This window comes from Furipterus horrens, unplaced genomic scaffold (assembly GCF_987537825.1).
Source record: "Furipterus horrens unplaced genomic scaffold, mFurHor1.1.pri manual_scaffold_4, whole genome shotgun sequence".
Taxonomy (NCBI): Eukaryota; Metazoa; Chordata; class Mammalia; order Chiroptera; family Furipteridae; genus Furipterus; species Furipterus horrens.
The window spans coordinates 16,715,342-16,735,778 of record NW_028327174.1 but is presented as its reverse complement, the minus strand read 5'-3'; the positions used below and the strand labels follow the sequence as shown (position 1 = coordinate 16,735,778).

Sequence of the window (20,437 nt, the reverse complement as noted above, 5' to 3'; positions counted from 1 at the left end):
GAAGGATGGCATATTAGACAGGATAAAAAGATTTAACAGCGAGAGGGGTTCTTTTCTTCTAAAAATTACTCAGTGAATAGCAATAAGAACCTTAAAGCTTATTTTGCAGATCATCCTAGTCTCCATCCACTGCCTTGTACAAGAGCCTCTTTTAATGTTCACCAGCCATTGTCTTTAGGTTGCCTTTGTTTCAGGGAGGAAGGGTGTGAAATGTGAAACTTAAACCATTATCATAAAATAATTAAGCCTCCTTCTACGAGGGAAGAAGAGCAGCCTAGTGGAGGTAGTCGTCTGCATAGCTGCAGGCATCGTCCAAAGTGATCAGGGGAGAGCTGACTTCGTCAAGTCATGGGGGTTCCATCCATGAACATTCACGCTGTGCCAAGTGCTTACCTACCTTGTACCAGGCCTTCTGCAGGGTGGTGGGGCCTCTGGGATGAATAAAAGTCATCTCTGCCCTTAGGGGGCTTCCAATCTGGGGAAGGAGACAATTAGGTCTGCCCTTAATTTACTTATTCATTGTTTGTTTATTACAAAATGTGCGCCTACCTGGATCCCATATCATTAGATGATTGGTTTTGGTGGTGACGTGCTGGGCAGTGTAGCTGGTGGGAGCAGGGAATTAGGGAAGTGCAACTCCCAGAAGTGGCCAAAAATAGCTCATTGTTTCTTTTCATCCAGGTGGGTCTCTTGTCGGCACTCCCACACATGGTTATGACCATCATTGTACCCATCGGAGGACAACTGGCTGATTATTTAAGAAGCAGACAAATTTTGACCACAACTGCTGTCAGAAAAATCATGAACTGTGGAGGTACCGTGGATTTCATTGGTGGTTTAAGCAGCTTTTACAGAAAGAGATGAAATTGAACTGCAGAACATACTTCGGAGGTTATGTCTAATCTCGGGAAAGGAGACGAAAAGCCCCTAAGTCTGTCCCCTAGTAGATACTTGAGTGTCCGTCACACCCTTGCCAAGTGGTCACCCAGCCTGTACTTGGGCAACCTGTCATATGACAGATTAGCTGATAAATCAATACTCACTTGCAACTGCAAGAGTGCTTCTTTCATCTGCAATTAAGCTAAAGCAACGCAATTTCCTGTTAGAAATCTGTTTATTATTTATCTTTCCCATACATTTTCCACATACAGAGTCCTTTTCTTGTGTAGTTTATTCCCTTATCTCTGTCTTTCCTTTCTACATATACACACATTTTAGTAAGAAACATAAAAACAGTTTCTCTGAGTAGTCTTCTTCCCTCCCAACATATACTTGTGCATGGACTGCACACGCACACACACTATCCTCTCTCCTGCTTTATTTAGCTCCTGCTTTGTTTTAATTTTGCAAAGACAAAGTGGAAGTGGGGTGAATTTCCAAAGGAGGCAGATAGAGGTAATCATGAATCCTTACAATGTATTTGACTGTTCATCTTATTAAAACTCTACATTATCTGATTATCTCTTTGGTTTTACTTTAAAAATGAGCATTTATTAAATGCTTTCTGTGCCAGACATGAAGCTAAGTTCTTTACACGTATTATTTTATTTATTCCTCATAACCACTCTGTGGAGCAAATGCTATTATGAAACCCGATTGCAGTGAAGAAACTAGGGTATGATAGAGTGACTTGCTCAAGTGGCAGATCAAGTAGAAAACCCTGAAAAAGGCAAAAACAGATTTTCCCCTGTCATTTTATATTTTGACAGAATGGATAGCGAGGGCCGGATCCTGGGAGGCCTTCTAAACATAGGTAGGACTTGAGTTTTATTTGAAGTGCAGTTGAGCGGCAAATGGAGGGTTTCAAGCAGGAAAAGGGACAGGATCTGATTTACATTTTCAAATCTGAGTAGCTGAACATACAACACAAAAGTAGAAGAAGGGGATCAGCTAAGAAACTATTTCAGTTTTTCTGTCAAGAGAAAATGGTGACTTGAACTGAAGTACTATCAATGGAGGTGGAGAGAGGTGGATGGATTTCTAAGTTCTCTGAGCCTAACTTTCTTCTTCTCTAAAATCTAAATAATAATATTTACCTCAGATGATGGTTATAAAGGTTAAACATGACATCATAGATATGCACCTAGCATGGATCCAACATATGTTAGTGCCCCCTTTCTTCTCCTGTGTTCAAGACACCGACAAAACAGAAGTTTTCCAAAGGAGATGTTCAATAAATATCTGCTGTTCAATTATATTTCCCATGGCCAAAACGATGCTTCCTCTAAACCTGGAACCTGAAAGAAGATTCTGGATTAAACTAGACTTGCATAACCTCTTTTAAAGATAGATGTCCTTTAGATGCTAAACCTATTTTTATAAGAATGTCTTGTTCATATTCAATTTTGCTCCAATCACCATGGCCATTGTTTCTCCATGAACAGAAATGTCCGTGTTTGCTGCTGTGGGTGAGAACTCTCAAAGTTAAGTACTACCAAAGTGCTCACTGAGAGTAAACCTCTTCCCCCTGCCCCTCCCCCAATCCTCCTTCTCCTTTTCCTTCTTATCAGAAACTAGAAGGCATATGTGGAATCTCACCAGCCCCAATTTAATCTTAAAAAAACAAACAAACAAAAAACCACACACACACACACACACACACAAACAAAAAAGTCTTCACATGTCTTTTCATGTCATTTTATATTTTGACATAACGGATACAGTGAGCTCTACATAGAAAATTAAAAAAAAACCCAAAACATGGCTGTCCTTTTTTGCTTAAATTCAGAGATGGGAGACTAGAGATAACTACATGAAGACAGAGTTTTGTGCCATTGCTGAATAAACCAGATTGATATGAGTATGAGGAAGCACTAGTGTGATCATCTAGAGAATTTTAGTTGGTTTCATATTTTCTAAGAAGAAATATAGAGGACATTTTTCATCTGAGAAAGATCACATATGCTTGGAGTTGGTCACCTTCTCTTTCTGTGGGCAAGAAATATTTGCTGCCAGAATCATTTAAAGCAAACAGATCACTTTCAGACATGATGCTCTATTCTAGTTTGAGTCAGGGTGCATTTCCAAGATCCTCAAAGACACTTGTCACATCCTCGAACCTCCCACTGTAGTCATGTTAAGTGTGACTAAGGTAAAAAATTAGAGTCTGGCTAATCAGTGGACTGTATGACTTCAGGTTGTTCTAATATAAAATGAAAAAATTTGTCAGCCATCTAAATCTTATTTTTTTCTCTTGTCAACTCTAAACAGGTTCACTTTCAAGAATCTCTTTATTGCTCCTGAAGTTCAAATTTTACCCTTCAGCTCCTGACACATACATCCTATTTCTAGCATTTTCACTATAGACAGGGACCATTTAGGTTCTTAAATGATTTTTCTTTCTCTGGAAATCTACTATTTAGCAAAGATCTTTTTTTGTTTTTCTTATAGATGAATAAATGTATCACTTGCAAGTTTTATTCTTCACACAAGGTCTTTGTTAACTTTCTGGTGCAACCTTTGTTAAGAACATTGAGATAAAAGAAGTTTCATCCACATGCCTTGTTATTTAAGATAGGCCATTTCTAACACATGTATAGTTAGCAGTTTTGCCCTATGTATAAATTAAGTTTCTGAAACAAAATGAGTAGCAATGATTTGGGAGCAATGATATCAAGCCCATATTTAAAAAACATCTCTGGCCCATGATTTTATTGATCCTTTGTAGAGGACCATCAGAAATAAATATTGATGCTTGCTCTGTTTCTATGATAATTTTGAGGAAATGAACTCAGAAAGGTAGGTGACTTACCAAGCTTTACAAAGAGTGCTTCTATTTCAACTTAATTGCCTCGATTCTTCTTTTTGTTCTTTTGTATTAGTTCATTTATTGAGTGTTCACTACATCTTAGCCAGGCTCTATACTGTATGCACAGTACCTTCCCTGGAAAATGTCACAGTTTTGTGGGAGAGGCAGAAACACAAATGACAAATGACGGCAATGCTGAAAAGTCCTATAAGATAAGTCAGAAAAAAGAGATGTCAGCTTCACTGGTGGGGAGTGCAGGGTTGTCAGAAAAGCTTCCTAGAGGAGGTAATATTTGAACTGGACTTTCAAGGGTAAGCTTTCTCCAGAAAAAGAGAAATAAGTGGCGGGAGAGGAGTACCCCAGGTGAAGGAACAGCCCGTGGAAATATACACTGGGTGTTAAACAGCGTTGCGGGTAGGAAATAGCTCGTAGTTCTGTGTGACTGCAGTGGGGGCCTTTCTGTGGGCCAGGTGGGGAGCAGGGATGGGAGGGCTGGCAGAAGAGGGAACAAGAACCACAGGAGGGACTTGTTATATAACATTATACTAATAATAGGGAGCTCTTGACAGAAGTTTTAAGTCAAGGGACAGTGAATTAGATCTGTGGTTTAGAAAGATAGTGATGTGGAAAATGGAACAGAGGAAGAAGACCTGGGAAGACCAATAACGAGACTATTGACGTGTTCCAGGTGAGAGGTAAGGGGGCCCAGGGCTAGGATTGTGGCAGAGGCAGAGAGAGCAAGGTTGGTTCTGACATATTTCTGAGGCTGAACCCCCAGATTCTTGTGAAAACACTAAGAAAGAGGAAGAGTTTGAAGTTTCTGTGTTGGAGTTCTGGTTAGCATTTGTTGAGCTGTGCCCATGTACCAGGAACTGCACGCAATACCTTAAATACCCAACTTCATTTAATCTTTGAGTGCCCTGTAAGGTTGTGTTATTAGCTCTATTTTGGGAGATGAGGAATCTTCGAGGTGAAGTGACTTGTCCAAAGTCACCCAATGAGTGATTTTGAGGTGGAATCTGAACCCAAGCCCATCTGACTCTGAAGTTTGGGTTCTAAACACAGATGGACAGAAGATTAATTTAGAGAAGAAGAAAGAGCATGGTAGTGGTGGTTCACTTTGTTTATGAGGAACAAATAAGAGAACAGAGACTTGGTTTGGGCAAGTTGTCTTTGAAGTACCTACAGTACAGTCATGTGGAGATGTCTGGAGTCGGCAGACAGTCTTCAGAATGACGCGTCCTTGTCTTCCATTTGCTAGGGCACTTTCTACCTGGAAATGGTACTTACATGGCCATTCTGTCTGCTCTTGGCTGAGTGTGTGTGTGTGTGTGTGTGTTTTGTTTTTGTTTGCGAGAGGAGCATCTTTAGAATGTCCTCATCCTGTTTGGTGGTGCTGGAGTCACTTATTCCGAATGAAAGGAACAGAAAGTACTTTTATCCTGCTGCGTTTTCTGTACAAATATGTCATAGCTTTTAGACGGAGGCCTGAGAGCTTGGTGAACTTCTGAAAGGGAAGAATGTTGCTTTATGCTTTTTGCTTCAGATATTCACGATAACTTTCTGGTCACTTTCAGCAATCAATGTTAGTGTGTCATTTTTTTTTTTGTGTGTGTGAGAGGCCGTAACATAAACGAAGGGGACACATTCACAATATAAAGGAGAGTTTTCGTGTTAGAAACGGCAGGGGTAACGACCCATGAAACAAATGATAATAAACCCCCTCACCCCAGGGCTTTACTGGAATCTAGTGGACCACCTGGTGTTCAAGGTGCACAGGATAATGTCAGAGGCTCGCAGAACACCTGGGTGATAGTAATAAGGCCACGTAGTCAAGAATCACAGGGAATAATATTGTAAGCACTATGCCAGAATGTGTGTACTGAAAATTAGGCTCATGGAAATATTAATAGATTCTTATTTAAAAAATGCATGAACTTGGGCTGAGTGACATGACATGACATTTTTTTCCCTCACTGTTTCCATTTGCAGGTTTTGGCATGGAGGCAACCTTACTCCTGGTGGTTGGTTTTTCCCATACCAAAGGGGTGGCTATCTCCTTTCTGGTGCTTGCTGTAGGATTCAGTGGTTTTGCTATTTCAGGTAAAGTATCCTCTAGGTTTCCTTTTTTTTTTTTTTCTACAGATCCAGCAAGTCTTAGGAGGAAAAAAGAAAAAATATACTGGATCATCCTCCCGGAGTAGGCAGGCTATTCCTAAGGAGTGGGGTCACTGGCTAGAGAATTCCATCTAGTGGAGATGATTTTGTAAGTTCTCTGAGCCCAGTGAAGATGGAATTGCCCCTAATTTCTCCATTTTGGAGAAAGACACAAAGTGCCGGTGACCCCCAACCTTGAGGGATAGGCAGAGGCCCAAGCCTGTGTCCTGGCTGAAGTGGCACTTTCATATTGCTAATATTAGCTCAGTTGACATCTAGTTATGGAATCAGAAATTTTCAAAACTGGAAAGCTTCTCTAGAATTTGTCTACTCCATGGTCTTCATTTTCCAACCAGGGAAATGCAGGCGCAGGGAGGGGAAGTGACTTTCTGAACAGGTTAGGCTCGGTAGCGAGAATAGTAATGGTGATGGCAAGAGCTAATCATGATCAAACACACTCTGTGTTGGACTGTTCAAAGCCCTGCATGTGTATTAACCTCTGCAAACCTCACAGCTACCCTAGGGGTACCAGTGTCCCCATTTACAAGAGCAGAATGCGCTCTGCTGCATGTGAGAGGCCGTAATGGTGCCGTGCTTTACAGACTTTAGAAGCTCCCGTGTAAAACTGGGTGAAGCAGTAAAATTCAGTTGTTCTTCTACCTATAAAACATACTGTAATACTAGAAATGATCACTTACAGAACAGTGACATAAACTGCATCTATCTTATGACAACAGGAAGCAAATAGTAATATCACTCTTTCACTCACGAGGTACCTGAAACTCAGGACAATCGGATACTCTGCTGTTGTCACACAGCTCCAGGCAAAGGAAGAATTAAAGGGCAGTTCTGGCTGGCTCCAGGCCCGTACCCTTCCCATCATTCCAGGCTGCCAGAAAAATAAGAGCACTAACATTCCAGAACAGAAAACTATGGAACCTCTGGTTTAAACTACCCTGAAATAGGGGTTGATCTTATAAAAATAAGTATATCTAGTGAATGGTTAAATTAGGAAAAAATGTCTGCTTTCAAAGTAGCTTGCAGCTAAGAACTTGGGTTTAGAGGTATACAGACCTGGGTTTAAGACCTCTCTGTAATTACTACTTACTATTTATGAAAGAAAAAAATTGCTAAGTTATTAAATTCTCAAGCCTTAATTTCTTCTATTAGAGATTGGAGAGATCTAAAGGCAACCTCATAGGGTTGTTGGGAAATCTCAATGGACTGAGATAATTCATGCATTCGCTTACACATCCCATGAGTCAGGTGCTACTCCTGGCACTGGGGATATTGCATTGAAAAAAAATCAAAGATTCTGTCCTTATAAAGTCTAGATTCTGGTAGACATAAAGCATTGGAGCCCTTAGCCCAGTGTGAGAGGCATAACGAAATTAATATGTACTCACTATTATTGTTCAGTTATTATTCACTATGACCCAGCCCTTCTCACACTTCAGTGTACACACAAGTCACCCTAGGGTCTTGCAAAATGCAGATTCTGATTCAGCATGTCTGGGGTGGGGCCTCAGATTCTGCATCTGTGATAAGCTTCTCAGCAAAGCTGCTGCTGCTGCTGCTCCGTGGTCCACACTTTGAATAGCAAGAACAGAGCAATCATGACTGGTTTCCAGTAGAATGTTGAAGAATACCTTCCCCATAGCTCTGTGATGCAGGAGAGGTTCACAGCCTGTTCCCAGAGATAATTGAAATGTTTAGGTTCACACTGTTCCCAGATTGCCAATTAAGCCACAGTCAGAAGGAGCGAAACTCAATACTCCAAATCACAGCAACTGTCGTCATTTTTTAAGCATTTACTCCAAGCTAGCCATTTTTTTGGGACATGGTCTCATTCAATCCCTGTAGCAACCCAGCAAGAAGGGTATTGTTATGTCCACTTAGCCAGTGACGACCCTGAGGCTTGGACAGGTGACATAGCTGGCCCAGGTAAGTTAAGTGGCTGGGACTGGAATATAGGTTTGTCTGACCCGACAGTGATACACTGGGAGGGACAATGACCATGGGGACAGCAGTTCCTCAGGATATGCTATTTGCCAACTTCATAAGGAGTTAATAGGGATGCCAAGGAAGACTGGCACAATTTAGGAACAGATTATCGGCAAGAGAGTTGGGGCTGGTGACATTGAAAGCTATAAGGGATGGGTGGTGCCTGTTTTGAGAAATGTCCTATATAGAGAAGGCAGACTCTCCCAGCTTGTATATAAAAAAAATTTTTTTTGTATCTGCTACAAAAAAAAATCTGTCAATATCTCAGTTTCTCAGTGATTTCCTCCCCTTCCCCCAAACACCAGGATTGTGCAGCTAGAAACCCAAATGGCTTTTCCCACATTATCTTTAGCTGAATGCACGTGCCCGGGGATTTGTGTTGTATCAGAACATAATACTCAACAATCATATTAATTGCTTCTTTTCTCTGGGTTCTTTTCTTTTCTTTTCTTAATATATTTTTATTTTTTGGTTTTTCAATTACAGTTGTCCTATTTTTTTTCCACCAGTGTCTGGGTTCTTTTCTAATAACGTGTTTATCATATTGAAATTAACAGTAAGTTTAATTAATTTTGCAGCTGTTTTATATTATGATTGTCTGCCACTTTGTTATGAAAGAGATGGCATGTTTATTGCATAAAATGGTTTTCTCAAAACTTTTCCTGAATGGAGGTAGGCAAAAACAACCAGCCAATGTGCCAGATTAGAAAAAAAAATTTTTTAATCCTATTTTCAGGTTCTTTGCACAGAAGAGAGAATTAAAAAGCAAAACAAAGAAAGACAAAAATATGAAGAAATAGAAGTTACAACCCCCTACTGTAATTTCATAGCTCAAGTTGGTAGTCAATTAAACAATGATTTATTGAGTGCTTACTATGTGCTGGCACTTTGCCAGTTCAGGGAAGCTAGCGGTAAACAAGACAGATGGATAACCACCGAAAAAACCACACGTGCTGGTTTTCACCTGTATGTACCGTGTAATGAACATGCATTATTTAACTTGATCTGTACACTATTTTTATAAGTATGATTGTGCCAGTGGGTTCAGAAAGTTTAAATCCTTTGTCCAGGTTTGCATGTCAATGAAGCTGCCAGGGGCAGGTCTCTCTCAGTCTAAAATGCACCCCTGGGCAATACTGGTAGAGCTGGTCCTCAGGGCCTGAAGCCTCCCCATGCACAGCCTGGCCCTTCCCCTGCCTTCACGTCTCATGCTCCCCATGCTTTCCACTCATTCTTTTCTCCTGATAAACAGGTGAATAGTGAGGTATTATTGTATCCTCCCTGCAGCACTATCTTTTGACAGAAAACCTCAGTAGGTGGGAGGTGCCTAGCAACAATGTTATAGTGGGAGTAGTACTGGTAATGGTGGTGATAGTGGTAGTTAGTGATAGTTTTTGGTAGTAGTGGTAGTTAGTAGAGCTTAGTTATTTGCCATGGGCTCTCGCATACATACATACTCCCCCTGTGTCTCATTGTACAGCATCTTTATGCCTGAAGTAGTAATATTATCCCATATTAGAGATGGGGAAACAAAGGCCTAAAAATGATGTAAGTGGTAGAAATAAGATTGAAGTCCAAATTTATGGACTCCAAATCAAGTATATACATGGGAGTGTTTTGTAAATTACAGAGGATTCTGCCAATGTCTTCACAATTGTGTTATTTCAAAAGTACCCTTTCCATTTGTCCAAGGCAGACTTACCTAGGGTGGCCTTTTGGGAGTAAGTGGAGGCCTGGGAGGGAGCATGTTATAAGGCAAGGTTTGAGTCTAATCATCTGAATGTCATTGTTTACTCTGAATAAATGTAACCCAGGCTTTCCGCTTTTTTGGTATTGCTCACAACACCGTTATTTTGGAGCTCGGACCCTACAAGGGATAGGTGCCCTAATTTTCCATGGCAGACATTGCTAATCAATCACAGCACATTTTTCTGCTATGTGCAGCATAGTCTGGCCATCGTCAACCCAGCCCTCATTGTAGAGGTCCACAGTAGTCACATGCTAGAAGAAACCACATAGATTGATGAGAGTTGGGGGAAAGCTAAATATTTTCTAAAGTGTATTTGGAATTCTGGTCTTGACTCTGATTTTGAGGTTTGGGCTTCACTGTAGGTTTTAATGTCAACCACCTGGACATTGCCCCCCGTTATGCCAGCATCCTCATGGGCATCTCAAATGGAGTGGGAACCCTCTCTGGAATGGTCTGTCCCCTCATTGTTGGTGCAATGACCAAGCATAAGGTAATGATCTCCTTTTGGGCTATTGAGTGTCTGAGGACTGAAATACTGCACAGATTTGAGATTTCAAAGCCTTACTCCGGCCCGTAAAAGTGTATGTCCTTGGCCTGAGTTATTTCAACTTTTTTTGTTTTTCTTTCCTTTCTTTCCTTTCCTTCCTTCCTTCCTTCCTTCCTTCCTTCCTTCCTTCCTTCCTTCCTTCCTTCCTTCCTTCCTTCCTATCCTTTTTTCTCCCTCTTCTTGTCCTTCTTCTTTAATTTATTGTGTATTGATGGCAACAGGACTGATTAATATTAGTTACATGTTTTCTTTCCTGACAAATAAAAGGTGTGTGTGTGGTGGGGACAAACACCATAAAGACTGTTTAGAGACAGGAAGAAACAGAGACAATCAACTCAGGCTGAAGAAATTACTCAAAATTTTTTCTAATTCTAAGTGTTTAAAATTTATAGCTAATTTTCATCTATTGCTTAACATGTTCCAGCATAAAAATATTAGTGCTGTTATACTTCCTTATTATGAAGAAAATAAACAAGACATTAATGACATTTCCTAAGAACCCACAAGGGTATGACACTGGTCATGACTGAGCCTTTCTGTATTTAGACCAGGGTGGTTGGTGGAGGAGGATCTCAGATCCATCCAGAGTTCAAGCACAGGACACGTGGTTTCTTAATCTCTCATTGAAACAGTTTCAGGATGCTTTCTGCGAATAAGCATTTTTTATTTTTTATATACTATGGAGTTTTTACCCAAACATTTTTTTAAAGTTAGGTTGCTTGTTACAAATATGACTTCAGAGATTCCTTCCAGCTTCTTGGAGAAGAACGTGTGAGGCAATTTTTCTTATTTTTTTAATAGACTAGAAAGATGGGATTTGGGGATTTTTATAGGCAGAGGATCCACATTTTCCCTTTCTGTTCTTGAGGTAATAAGATTTGTAACATGACGATTAAATCTCAGACACTATCTTCCCCTAATGTTAGACACAGATACCTATTACTTTTGATGCTGTATTATATACAGAAAATATAATTATAAGTAGTAAGCTATTGACAGTGAAGTCAGTATTTTCATGACTCAAATATTTGCGTAGCCAACAGTAAGCAAGAAAGAGACCTGTGATGTTTAAAATGGTGGGCTCCTAAAGCAGGCTTCATTTAACCTACCAGGTGAATGGAAACCTCATTTGTATATTTAGAGAGCTGTGAAATGGTGCTGCATGTGTTGTATATGTTTATTTTGTAAAGTATTTTTATGAATTAAAAAATGCACTTTCAGTCCTGGCCGGGTTGCTCTGTTGCTTGGAGCGTCATCCCGTGCACAGAAGGTTGCGCGTTCAATCCTTGTTTGGGATGCATTTGCAAAGCAACTGATGAATGTTTCTCTCTCACACTGACATTTCTTTCTTTCTCCTTTCCTCTCTCTCTGAAATCAATAATAAAAAATATCTTTGGGTGAAGATTAATAAAGTACATTTTTATTGTAGCCTTAACTTTTATCTTTTAAACACTCAAAGTCTGGGTCCTCGGCATGCTTCTGACCCATGTTTTCCCAAGAAGCATAACACTGCCTTTGGGGTGAACTGGTACTTTCGTCCCAGAATGCACTGTTCCGCTCTCTCTCTCTCTCTCTCTCTCTCTCTCTCTCTCGGTTACAATATTCAATATTCATCTGTGCTATGTTTCCTTGTTTAGACCCGTGAGGAATGGCAGAATGTGTTCCTCATAGCTGCGCTGGTGCACTACAGTGGTGTGATCTTCTATGGGGTCTTTGCTTCTGGGGAGAAGCAGGAGTGGGCTGACCCTGAGAACCTCTCTGAGGAGAAGTGTGGAATCATTGACCAAGATGAACTAGCCGAGGAGACAGAACTCAACCACGAGAGTTTTGCAAGTCCCAAAAAGAAGATGTCCTATGGAGCCACCACCCAGAATTGGGACATCCAGGAGAGGGAATGGCGAGGACAGCAAGGAGTGACCCTTGAGGAGGAAGATCTGGCATCTTACCAGAATGAAGAGGGAAGCTTCTCTGACACGTACTAATGTCTGAGGGACACTTCTGTCCTCTCCTCACCTTACAACCAGAAAGTATCCGTACCTATTTCCTTCCCCATACCCCAGCTTGCCAGAGGGTTAAATACGGGGACCCTGGGGGTGGGGGAAGGGGGAGAGAAGATTTAATCAGCAATAGAGAAAAGAGAAAATGATCTTGTGATGACACTCACATGTATGGAGCTTGCTTTAAGCTGACAAAAAGGAGAAAAGAAAACAGTAGCTGCCACTACATTTCCGAGAGCAGCCACACAGAGGAGGGATTCCTGTTCCTAATAAAGGCTACTGTTCATGGAAGCCCTGTGTTGTGACAGGGCTTTATCAACATTCTCACTTCATCTTCACACCCACAATGACATGCATTTCTTATCCCCACACCACAAGTAAGGATACTAGGGCATCGGGAGATTGACTGGCCCAAGGTCGCTCTGCCAAGGCCAGTGCTGAGATTGGTGGGGTCCCAAACAGGAAGCAGTTTTGAGGAAGAAGCTTTCACCTTAGGGTAGGAATGACATTTTTAATAAAGAAGACCAAATTTCAGTGGGTTGTCTTGTGCATAACTCCGTATTTTGGCAGGTGCAGGGAGTGGGAAACCTTTGGGTGATGTGGCAGAACATTCACGTGTTGTCTGAGGGACTGGATTCAAAGACCCTTAGGTTCCTATATGATCCAAAAAGTCAAAAGATTCTGTGAATTCCTAGTTTGTTTGTTTTTTAATAATAAGGGTCACAGACTATAGGAGAGATTCAAATAGGTTTTTAAAAAGAAAGAAAAAGGAAAAAGCTATGCAAGAGATTATATTTCCAGCAATCTCTGGTCAGTATGGCCAAGAAGAAGTAAAGTCTTGGCTATTCGATTTCAACCTTTTATAATATCAAGAATGTTGTTAAGTAATGTCCCAAATTACTTATAAATCATTAAGACATTTAATATTTAAAAGTCAGCTCATGCATTTATTTTATTAGGTAAAATTCTCTTGAAAAAGTCTTCTGTTTTAAAAAATGTATGTCATTAGCCATTTCTGCTGGTGATATTAGGATGTTTGATGAAGTTATACACAATTATAATTGATGTATTCTTAATGACTATTTGGAATGATATTCAGGGAAAACAATAATATGGCAGTAGTTACATAGGGAAACACTAGAATGAAAACATCTGGGACAACTAGATTTAGTGTGGAACAATTCATATTTGATTGCATAAGGCAATAATATGGATACTCTTTAAATATATTTTAAAATTTAATGATATTTAAAAATTTAATGTTGGCATGTAAAGGGTTGTTTGAAAATAAAATTATTTTCCTCTTCATTGTTTTTGAAAATTTTGTTTCTACTTTCAGAATAAAAATATAATATGGTGGAAAAATTATACACTTACATGTAGTTTATTATTATAAAGTGTTTTTTTTTTTTCCTAATTCTCCCACATATATTTCTGGTCCCCAATTGTACCAGCAGAGTTGTAGTATATTTTATAAAGAGAATAATTTTGAGTTAAAAAAGAATCGCCTTATTCTCCATTAAATAATATTCCTTATAGCACTGGTATATAACTTAGGTTATCATCTATCTATAAATCTCTTTAATGAATGAATTCACATAAGTCCCTTAGAATAGTTTCTGGCATGCAGAAAGTGCTGAATAAGCATTAGCCATCCTCCTCTTCATCTTTTAACCTTCAGGGAACTTTCAGTTGAAAAGAGGGCATGTTATGTTATTTTCATCCATGAGCCACAGAATTTATTATGAAAGTTGTGCTGTTCTCTAATTCAAAAAAAAGAAAAAAAAAGAGAGGGAAATTTATGGTAGCTGGTGTTTTATTATTTTATTCTGTGAATAAAGTAAAAAATTATTAAAAAATCTCATGATAATCCTTAAGGTAATACTATCGATTGTGACACCAACTTGTATTTGCTCTATCATTTGAAGTCAGTGTCACATGCATAAATTTTACATTTTGATAAATCAAAACGTTTAGGGTACCTGTAAATTGACTCTTATAGTATCAAAAAAATGGAGCCCTGGATCATGGTGTTAAAAACTGAAAAGCACGTTATTTTGTCACAATGGGTATGTGGAGGATGCTTTGGACAGATAATTATAATTGAGCACCAGGCAGATGTAGTCTGCAAGTCATTGTACATTTTGCTGCAAATATCCATTTATACAACAGATTGGCCCTTGGAGGCAAACCATGGATTCTAGCAGGAGGGAAGGAGGCCTGAGGGTGCTAGATTCTTGAGACAAGAAATGTTTCACAAGTTCTTTTTAAAGAATAAAAGTTTTGAAGACTTCTGAACATGACAAGAAAAAGAATAATTACTCAAGAACTAAAGGCACATTTGTTATCCCTGCCTGGATGTTAAACTCAACAGGTAAAACTTGAAACCTGCTATATCTATTTCACACTGCCTCCTTCCGATCTCAATAAACCTGTTCTTCCGTTTCTGTTTTTTCTATCTCAGTAAATTGCATCACCCTTTGGCTGGAGTTAGAAATCTTGAAGTCATCTTTGACTTTTTTAAAAAAGTAACTCTCTCTCTTCCCTGCCAAGTCCATGTAATTCAATCTTTGGCTCAATGTTTTATATCAGTTTTGGAAACCGTTTAGCCACGATCTCTCACAATATTACTTTTGCTCCATTCTCTCTATGTTCTTTTCAGGAATCCAGTTAAATGCTAGATGATGTGTAAAACGCTATTGCTTTTGTATTTTCCAGCCTTTTTCCTCTTTCTGTGTCATTCTGAATATCTTCTTCTGATTTGATTTTGAGTTCTTTTTTTCCTCTTCAGCAAATTCTAATCTGGTAAAAATTAATCCATTGTACTTAATTTTAGTTACTGTATTTTCAGTTTTAGAACTGTTATTGGTTCTTTTTCAATTCTGCTATGTCTTTTCAAAAATATTTCTAGTTCTCTGTTGACATCTTTAATCCTGTATTTCTTTCCCTGAAACATAGCAAACTAATTATTTTAAAGTCTGATTAGGGCCACCATCTGGAGACCATGTGATTGATTCTGTTTCTATCTTTTTATAAAAACCTTTCTTATGTAGGTCAATAGTCTGAAATGTCCAAATGTGATATATCTGAGTGCAGCACTTCACGGTCCCAGCCCACACCACTGTGTTTCTACTAGCATACAACTTTTGTATCCATACCAGGCCATTAAACTGCTCAGACACTTGCTTTGTTATTATTAACATACTCCCTGGAGAAAATTAGCCTCAAATGTCAAGCTCACTTCTCTGGATTTTTATCTTCTCCCAGATGGCCAGATGGTAGCCATGTACATTTTTACTACTATACTGGCTCTCCAACACTTTTGAGCATCATTAAAAAGATATGTATTGTCTAGTGTGAATGTTGGTCTGAATTACCTAGTCTGCCATTAGTGGATGGTCAAGTCCTTCTAATTTTATCTTCACAAGTTCTCTCAAACTGACTTATTTCCTCAGAGGTAGTGTGGTCATAAATTAAACCCCAAATCTTACTACAGCAAATGTTTGTTTCTCTTTTGGGTTATTAGTTGAGTATTGGCTGGATTGGGTGGACTGGAGGGTTGCTCCAGACAATCACTCAAGGATCCAGGATTAATTTTTTTCTCCACTCCCCATCTTGTAGTTCACCATTTGGAACATATAACCTTTCATGTCACCCTGAATGGGGGAGGGGAAAAGAGGCACTCTGGCTTTTCACTGCCTCACTTGGAAATGACACTGTCATTTCTGCTATACTAGCCTTATAGGCCCAACCTAACTTCAGAGGTGGTTAGGGATTAATGGGGAGCATGTGAATTACCGAGTCAGCACTACTTACATCTGCCACTCTACTCTAGCCTAGGTTCAGGGTCTTATGAGCTCTCACTTGACATGTTGAAATAGCCTCCAACTCCGATTGTTATAAGTGATGTGACTGCTCTGTGGCATGTTGAGACATCTGAACTAGGTTGTAGGGAGCAAATCTTGTATGGGAGGGAGCTTTGTGATTTTTCCCAGGAGAAATCACAAAGATACCAATCCATTAGAATAGAAAAGCATCTGATCTGATTCAAATGAGTTAATAACTTTATGGACCAATTAGAAGAGCCAGGAAAGCCGAACTTCTATTTAGGTTTCATGCATTACTGTATCCCAGACCTGAGCTCATTGAATTCTCTTGGCACCTCCATGAAGAAAGGGAGGTGCCACAGGATTTATTTTTTCCCAGCACCGCAGGTATGGAAATGCAAGTTCTGTCTAGATGCTCTGTACATGCCCTGCTCAGAATGGGTGTTCAATGAATACAGTCTTCAAAATCTGATGTGGTGTTTAAGGAAGATCATGCTGGAGATGACATTCAGATTGCTGGTTAAGCATGGCAGATCAGATGTAGGTAGTTATACCTACTTTCTAAAGTTATAATAAAGGAATATAGGAACACATCCACTTTCTAGGACAAAGAAAAAATAGCAAATCACCTTTAGAAAGCTAAATGGGGATACATCAATCTGAACTGACTTCAGCAGAACCGAGTGAGAAAAGAAGGGAACTGTTTTGCGTTATGCACCTGGAGAAGCTACAGAATTGAAGGCACCAGTGCCAGGTGCCTCTGGAGGACAGAGTGACAGGGTAGACTGAGGATAGAGGAAGGGAGCTGAAAACATAAGGACTGGCTGAAAGAGAGTTGTCAGATGTAACAACCCTGCTGAAAGTGCACATAAGGAGCAGTTATAACCCCAGGGTCTCTCCCCCTGCAGCTCAATTAAGAAACTGCCCCTCCCCATCGTCGTCGGCGGCGGCAGCAGCCGTCTGTCTCGAGAGACGATGGTGTAGCTTCTTAAGAGTCTTTCTGCACCGCCGAGAATGGCTGTGCAGTCCGACTTGGGAGTGACACGGTATCTGTCTCCTCCCGTGTTGAATCGACATCTTGCGATGACGCTGAAGCTACAGAGCCTGGGCAGGGTATTATGGAGGGTCTGCTGTTGCCCATGCAGCAGACCCCCCCTCTCTTCGCAGCTGAAGGGTCCAAGGGAAAGACGGAGTCGATACAGCTTGGGTTCAGGTGCGCCGCAGGAGTTGCCGGTGTTGACTACAACGTCAAACCGCCTTAGGGACTCCAGCTCCGGATTTTCTGTTGGGGTTTACTCCCTTAGCCTTTCCCCTGAAGAGGTATGCCGCAAGGCAGCGGAGGTTTTTTGGAGTCAGAGTTTTCCTTCTCTGATGTGCCCTGACTGGAAGATCGAACCAGCGACACTTAGCTCGCAGGCCGACGCTCAATCCACTGAGCTAAACCAGCCAGGGCAATGCCCCTCCCCATACCTTGTGGAAAACAGAAGGTTTATTTTCTGGACAGGATCTCTGGATTCAAAAACACCTGGGAATGCTGAATATAACCTCCAAAAGTTAGAGATTTTAGGCTACTTTGATCATTGATGTATCTCAAGTACCTAGAACAGTGCCTGGAATTTAATAGTCACTTGGTAAATATTTATAAAATGAACAAATAAGTGAATGCATGAACAAACCCCACTAAAGAGAGGGAATTTAAAAGTTTGTATACTCAACACTGAAAACTTTCACCTGCCTTCTGGGCTGATCTTCCAAAATACTGGCAGTCAGGCTCATATTCCCTTGGCCAGAGATTCAAAGATTCAGGGGGTGAGGGGTGGTAACTCATTAGGAGAAAGGCTTACGGCCATCGACATTTGGGGGTTTTCCCATCAAAGTAAGTGGATCCCTACCCGGTTGCTTCTTGCGCAGGCCTCTCACAAAGCCGTGCTCACGGGAATAGAAATTCCATCATTTATTCATCTATCCTTTCATTTATTCATTTTACAATCATTTAACAACTATAATGAAACCCTCAATGATTGAGCACCTATAATGGTCCAGGCACTAGGAATAGAACATAAGTGAATGAAATAAGTCTCTGCTCTTATGGAGCTTACATTCCAGAGGGCAGACACAAAAAATCAGCAGGTTGAGAAAATCCAGTACATAATGTGTCAGAGGCTAATAAGTGCTACGAACAAACATAAAACAGGGTAAGAGGGATAGAAATTGTGGGGGCAGGCCCTGGCTGCTGTGACTCAGTGGATTGAGCATTGGCCTGTGAGCCAAGTGTCGCTGGTTGAATTCCCAGTCAGGGCACATGACTAGGTTGCACCCAATTGGGGGTGTGAGTGAGAGGCAACCACACAGTGATGTTTCTCTCCCTCTCTTTCTCCTTTCCCCTCTGTCTAAAAATAAATAAATAAATAAACATTAAAAAAAGAAAATGTTGGGGCTGGTGTGCTGTGCTGAGTGTTTAGGGATAAAGTGAACTTTGACCAGAGAACTGAAGGCAGTGAGGGAGCAAGTCAGGAGCACATTAGGGCAAAGGGTTCCGGGAATAGGACAGTGTAACAATAATACAAAGACCCTGAAGTGGGAGCACACTTGGCGTGTTGAAAGAACACTGAGTCTCCTGAAGTGCTCAGGCCCTGAACCTGTTCTGAAGAAAGATGGAACATTTACTGAGTGGCAGAGACTGGGGAGGATCAGGATTGGTGGGGGAAAAAATCAGGAATTTTAAACATGTTTGATTTCCAAGTTTTTCTAGCCTGTTGATAGTTAAGTGACAATATCAGGTGGGCAGTGGAAATACAGTCTGGGATCAGGGCAGAGCTGGAGCGTTTGTGAGTTATCACATCATATAGATGGTAGTTAAAGTCATGAGACCAGATGAGATGATCAAGGTTTGAATGTGACTGAGCCCTGGGGGCATTCCAACATAGATCAGGAAGGAATCAGCAAAAGAGATAGAAGAGCGGAGCGGGTGGGGTAGGAAGAGGGTGAGGCTGAGGAAGGAACCTAGGCAGAACGGCAGCCTGTGGCCAAGTGAAGAATGAATGGCTTGGAGGAGGGTTAGGTTTAGGGTTAGGGCATGATCGGTTGTGTCAAAGAGGCCGCTAGGTCAAGCAAGATGGGAACTGAGAATGGACCTTGAATTTAGCAGCATGGAGGTCACTGGTGATTTTCACAAGAGTAGTTTTCCATGTAGGGGTGATGACAGAACTCTGAGTGGCATGTATTCAGTATAAGGTAGGCTTTTTCTTTTTAATTTTTATTTTTTTAATTTTTTCCCTCTTATTTTTTGGTTTTTCAGTTACAGTTGTCCCATTTTTTCCCCATTGCTCTCCCTCATCCCACCCACCTCTTCTCCCACAGTCATACCCCTCCCCGTTGTCCGTGTCCATGAGTCATTTATACCCATTCCTTGACTAATCCCTTCCCTTACTTATCCCCCTTCTCTCCCTCTCCCCTCCCCCCTATTGACTGCTATTCTGCTCCTTGTCCTATTTAGTTCATTTGTTTGTGTTGTTCTTTAGTTTTCTGTATTAGGTGATATCATATGGTATTTTGCTTTCTTTGCCTGGCTTATTTCACTAAGCATAATTCTCTCTAGTTCCATCCATGTTGTCGCAAATGGCAGGAGTTCCTTCTTTCTTTCTGCTGCATAGTATTCCACTGTGTAAATGTACCACAGTTTTTTGATCCACTCATCTACAGATGGGCACTTAGGTTGTTTCCAGAATGTAGCTATTGTAAACAGTGCTGCTATGAACATAGGGGTGCATAAGTTCTTTTGAATTAGGGTTTTAGGTAGGCTTTTAATTGTCTTGCTCTTACATGTCAATAATAAACAGCCAAGGATTGCCTAGAGTTTAGAAATTTTTCAACATAGACAGGAAGGAAGATGCTTGTTGGAAACCAGAGGATGCAGGAGTAGAATAAACCTTAATCTAAAAGAAGAAAAAATATTGCATGCATGACACACAAATATAATGCTATTTTTAGAAAAAGGAATAAATATCCATAGAAGTGGGCTGAGCTAGATAGGAAGAATCTTGAGTCTGGGGAGTCAGTTGCAGAGGCTAGGACCGAAGCAATGGAAATGAGGAAGAAAGGGAAGTTATGGCAAACTTAAATTTTTTTTTCTAAAAAGAAATGTAATATATACTCCTTGTAGAAATTTTAAATTTTAGAAAAATATAATGAACGGAATAAAAATTACCCTGATACCTTCAGTCTTTTTTCTGCACATAAGTATTTTTGAGAAATTTGGGATAATACTGCAATATTTAGTTTTCTATCTTGTTTCTTGCACTTAACCTTATATAATGAATTCCTATGTCTTTATTCTTTAAGAACATCATTTTAAAAGAATTACTGAGATATAATTTACAAACAATAAAAAGCACAAATCTTAGGTTT

General features: G+C 40.2%; 1 protein-coding gene across 1 annotated transcript in view; it reads left to right on the top strand.

Annotated features, from left to right (window-relative positions):
* SLC17A8 (solute carrier family 17 member 8) overlaps positions 1 to 13,474 on the top strand; it is a 37,190-nt gene extending 23,716 nt beyond the window's left edge. Inside the window, exons 9-12 of the mRNA XM_090275367.1 lie at positions 682 to 814; positions 5,741 to 5,851; positions 10,022 to 10,149; positions 11,844 to 13,474. Coding sequence (XP_090131493.1) covers positions 682 to 814; positions 5,741 to 5,851; positions 10,022 to 10,149; positions 11,844 to 12,188 — 717 coding nt within the window. The 3' untranslated portion in view covers positions 12,189 to 13,474. The remainder of the gene's footprint in view (positions 1 to 681; positions 815 to 5,740; positions 5,852 to 10,021; positions 10,150 to 11,843) is intronic.
* Positions 13,475 to 20,437: the final 6,963 nt, after the last annotated feature.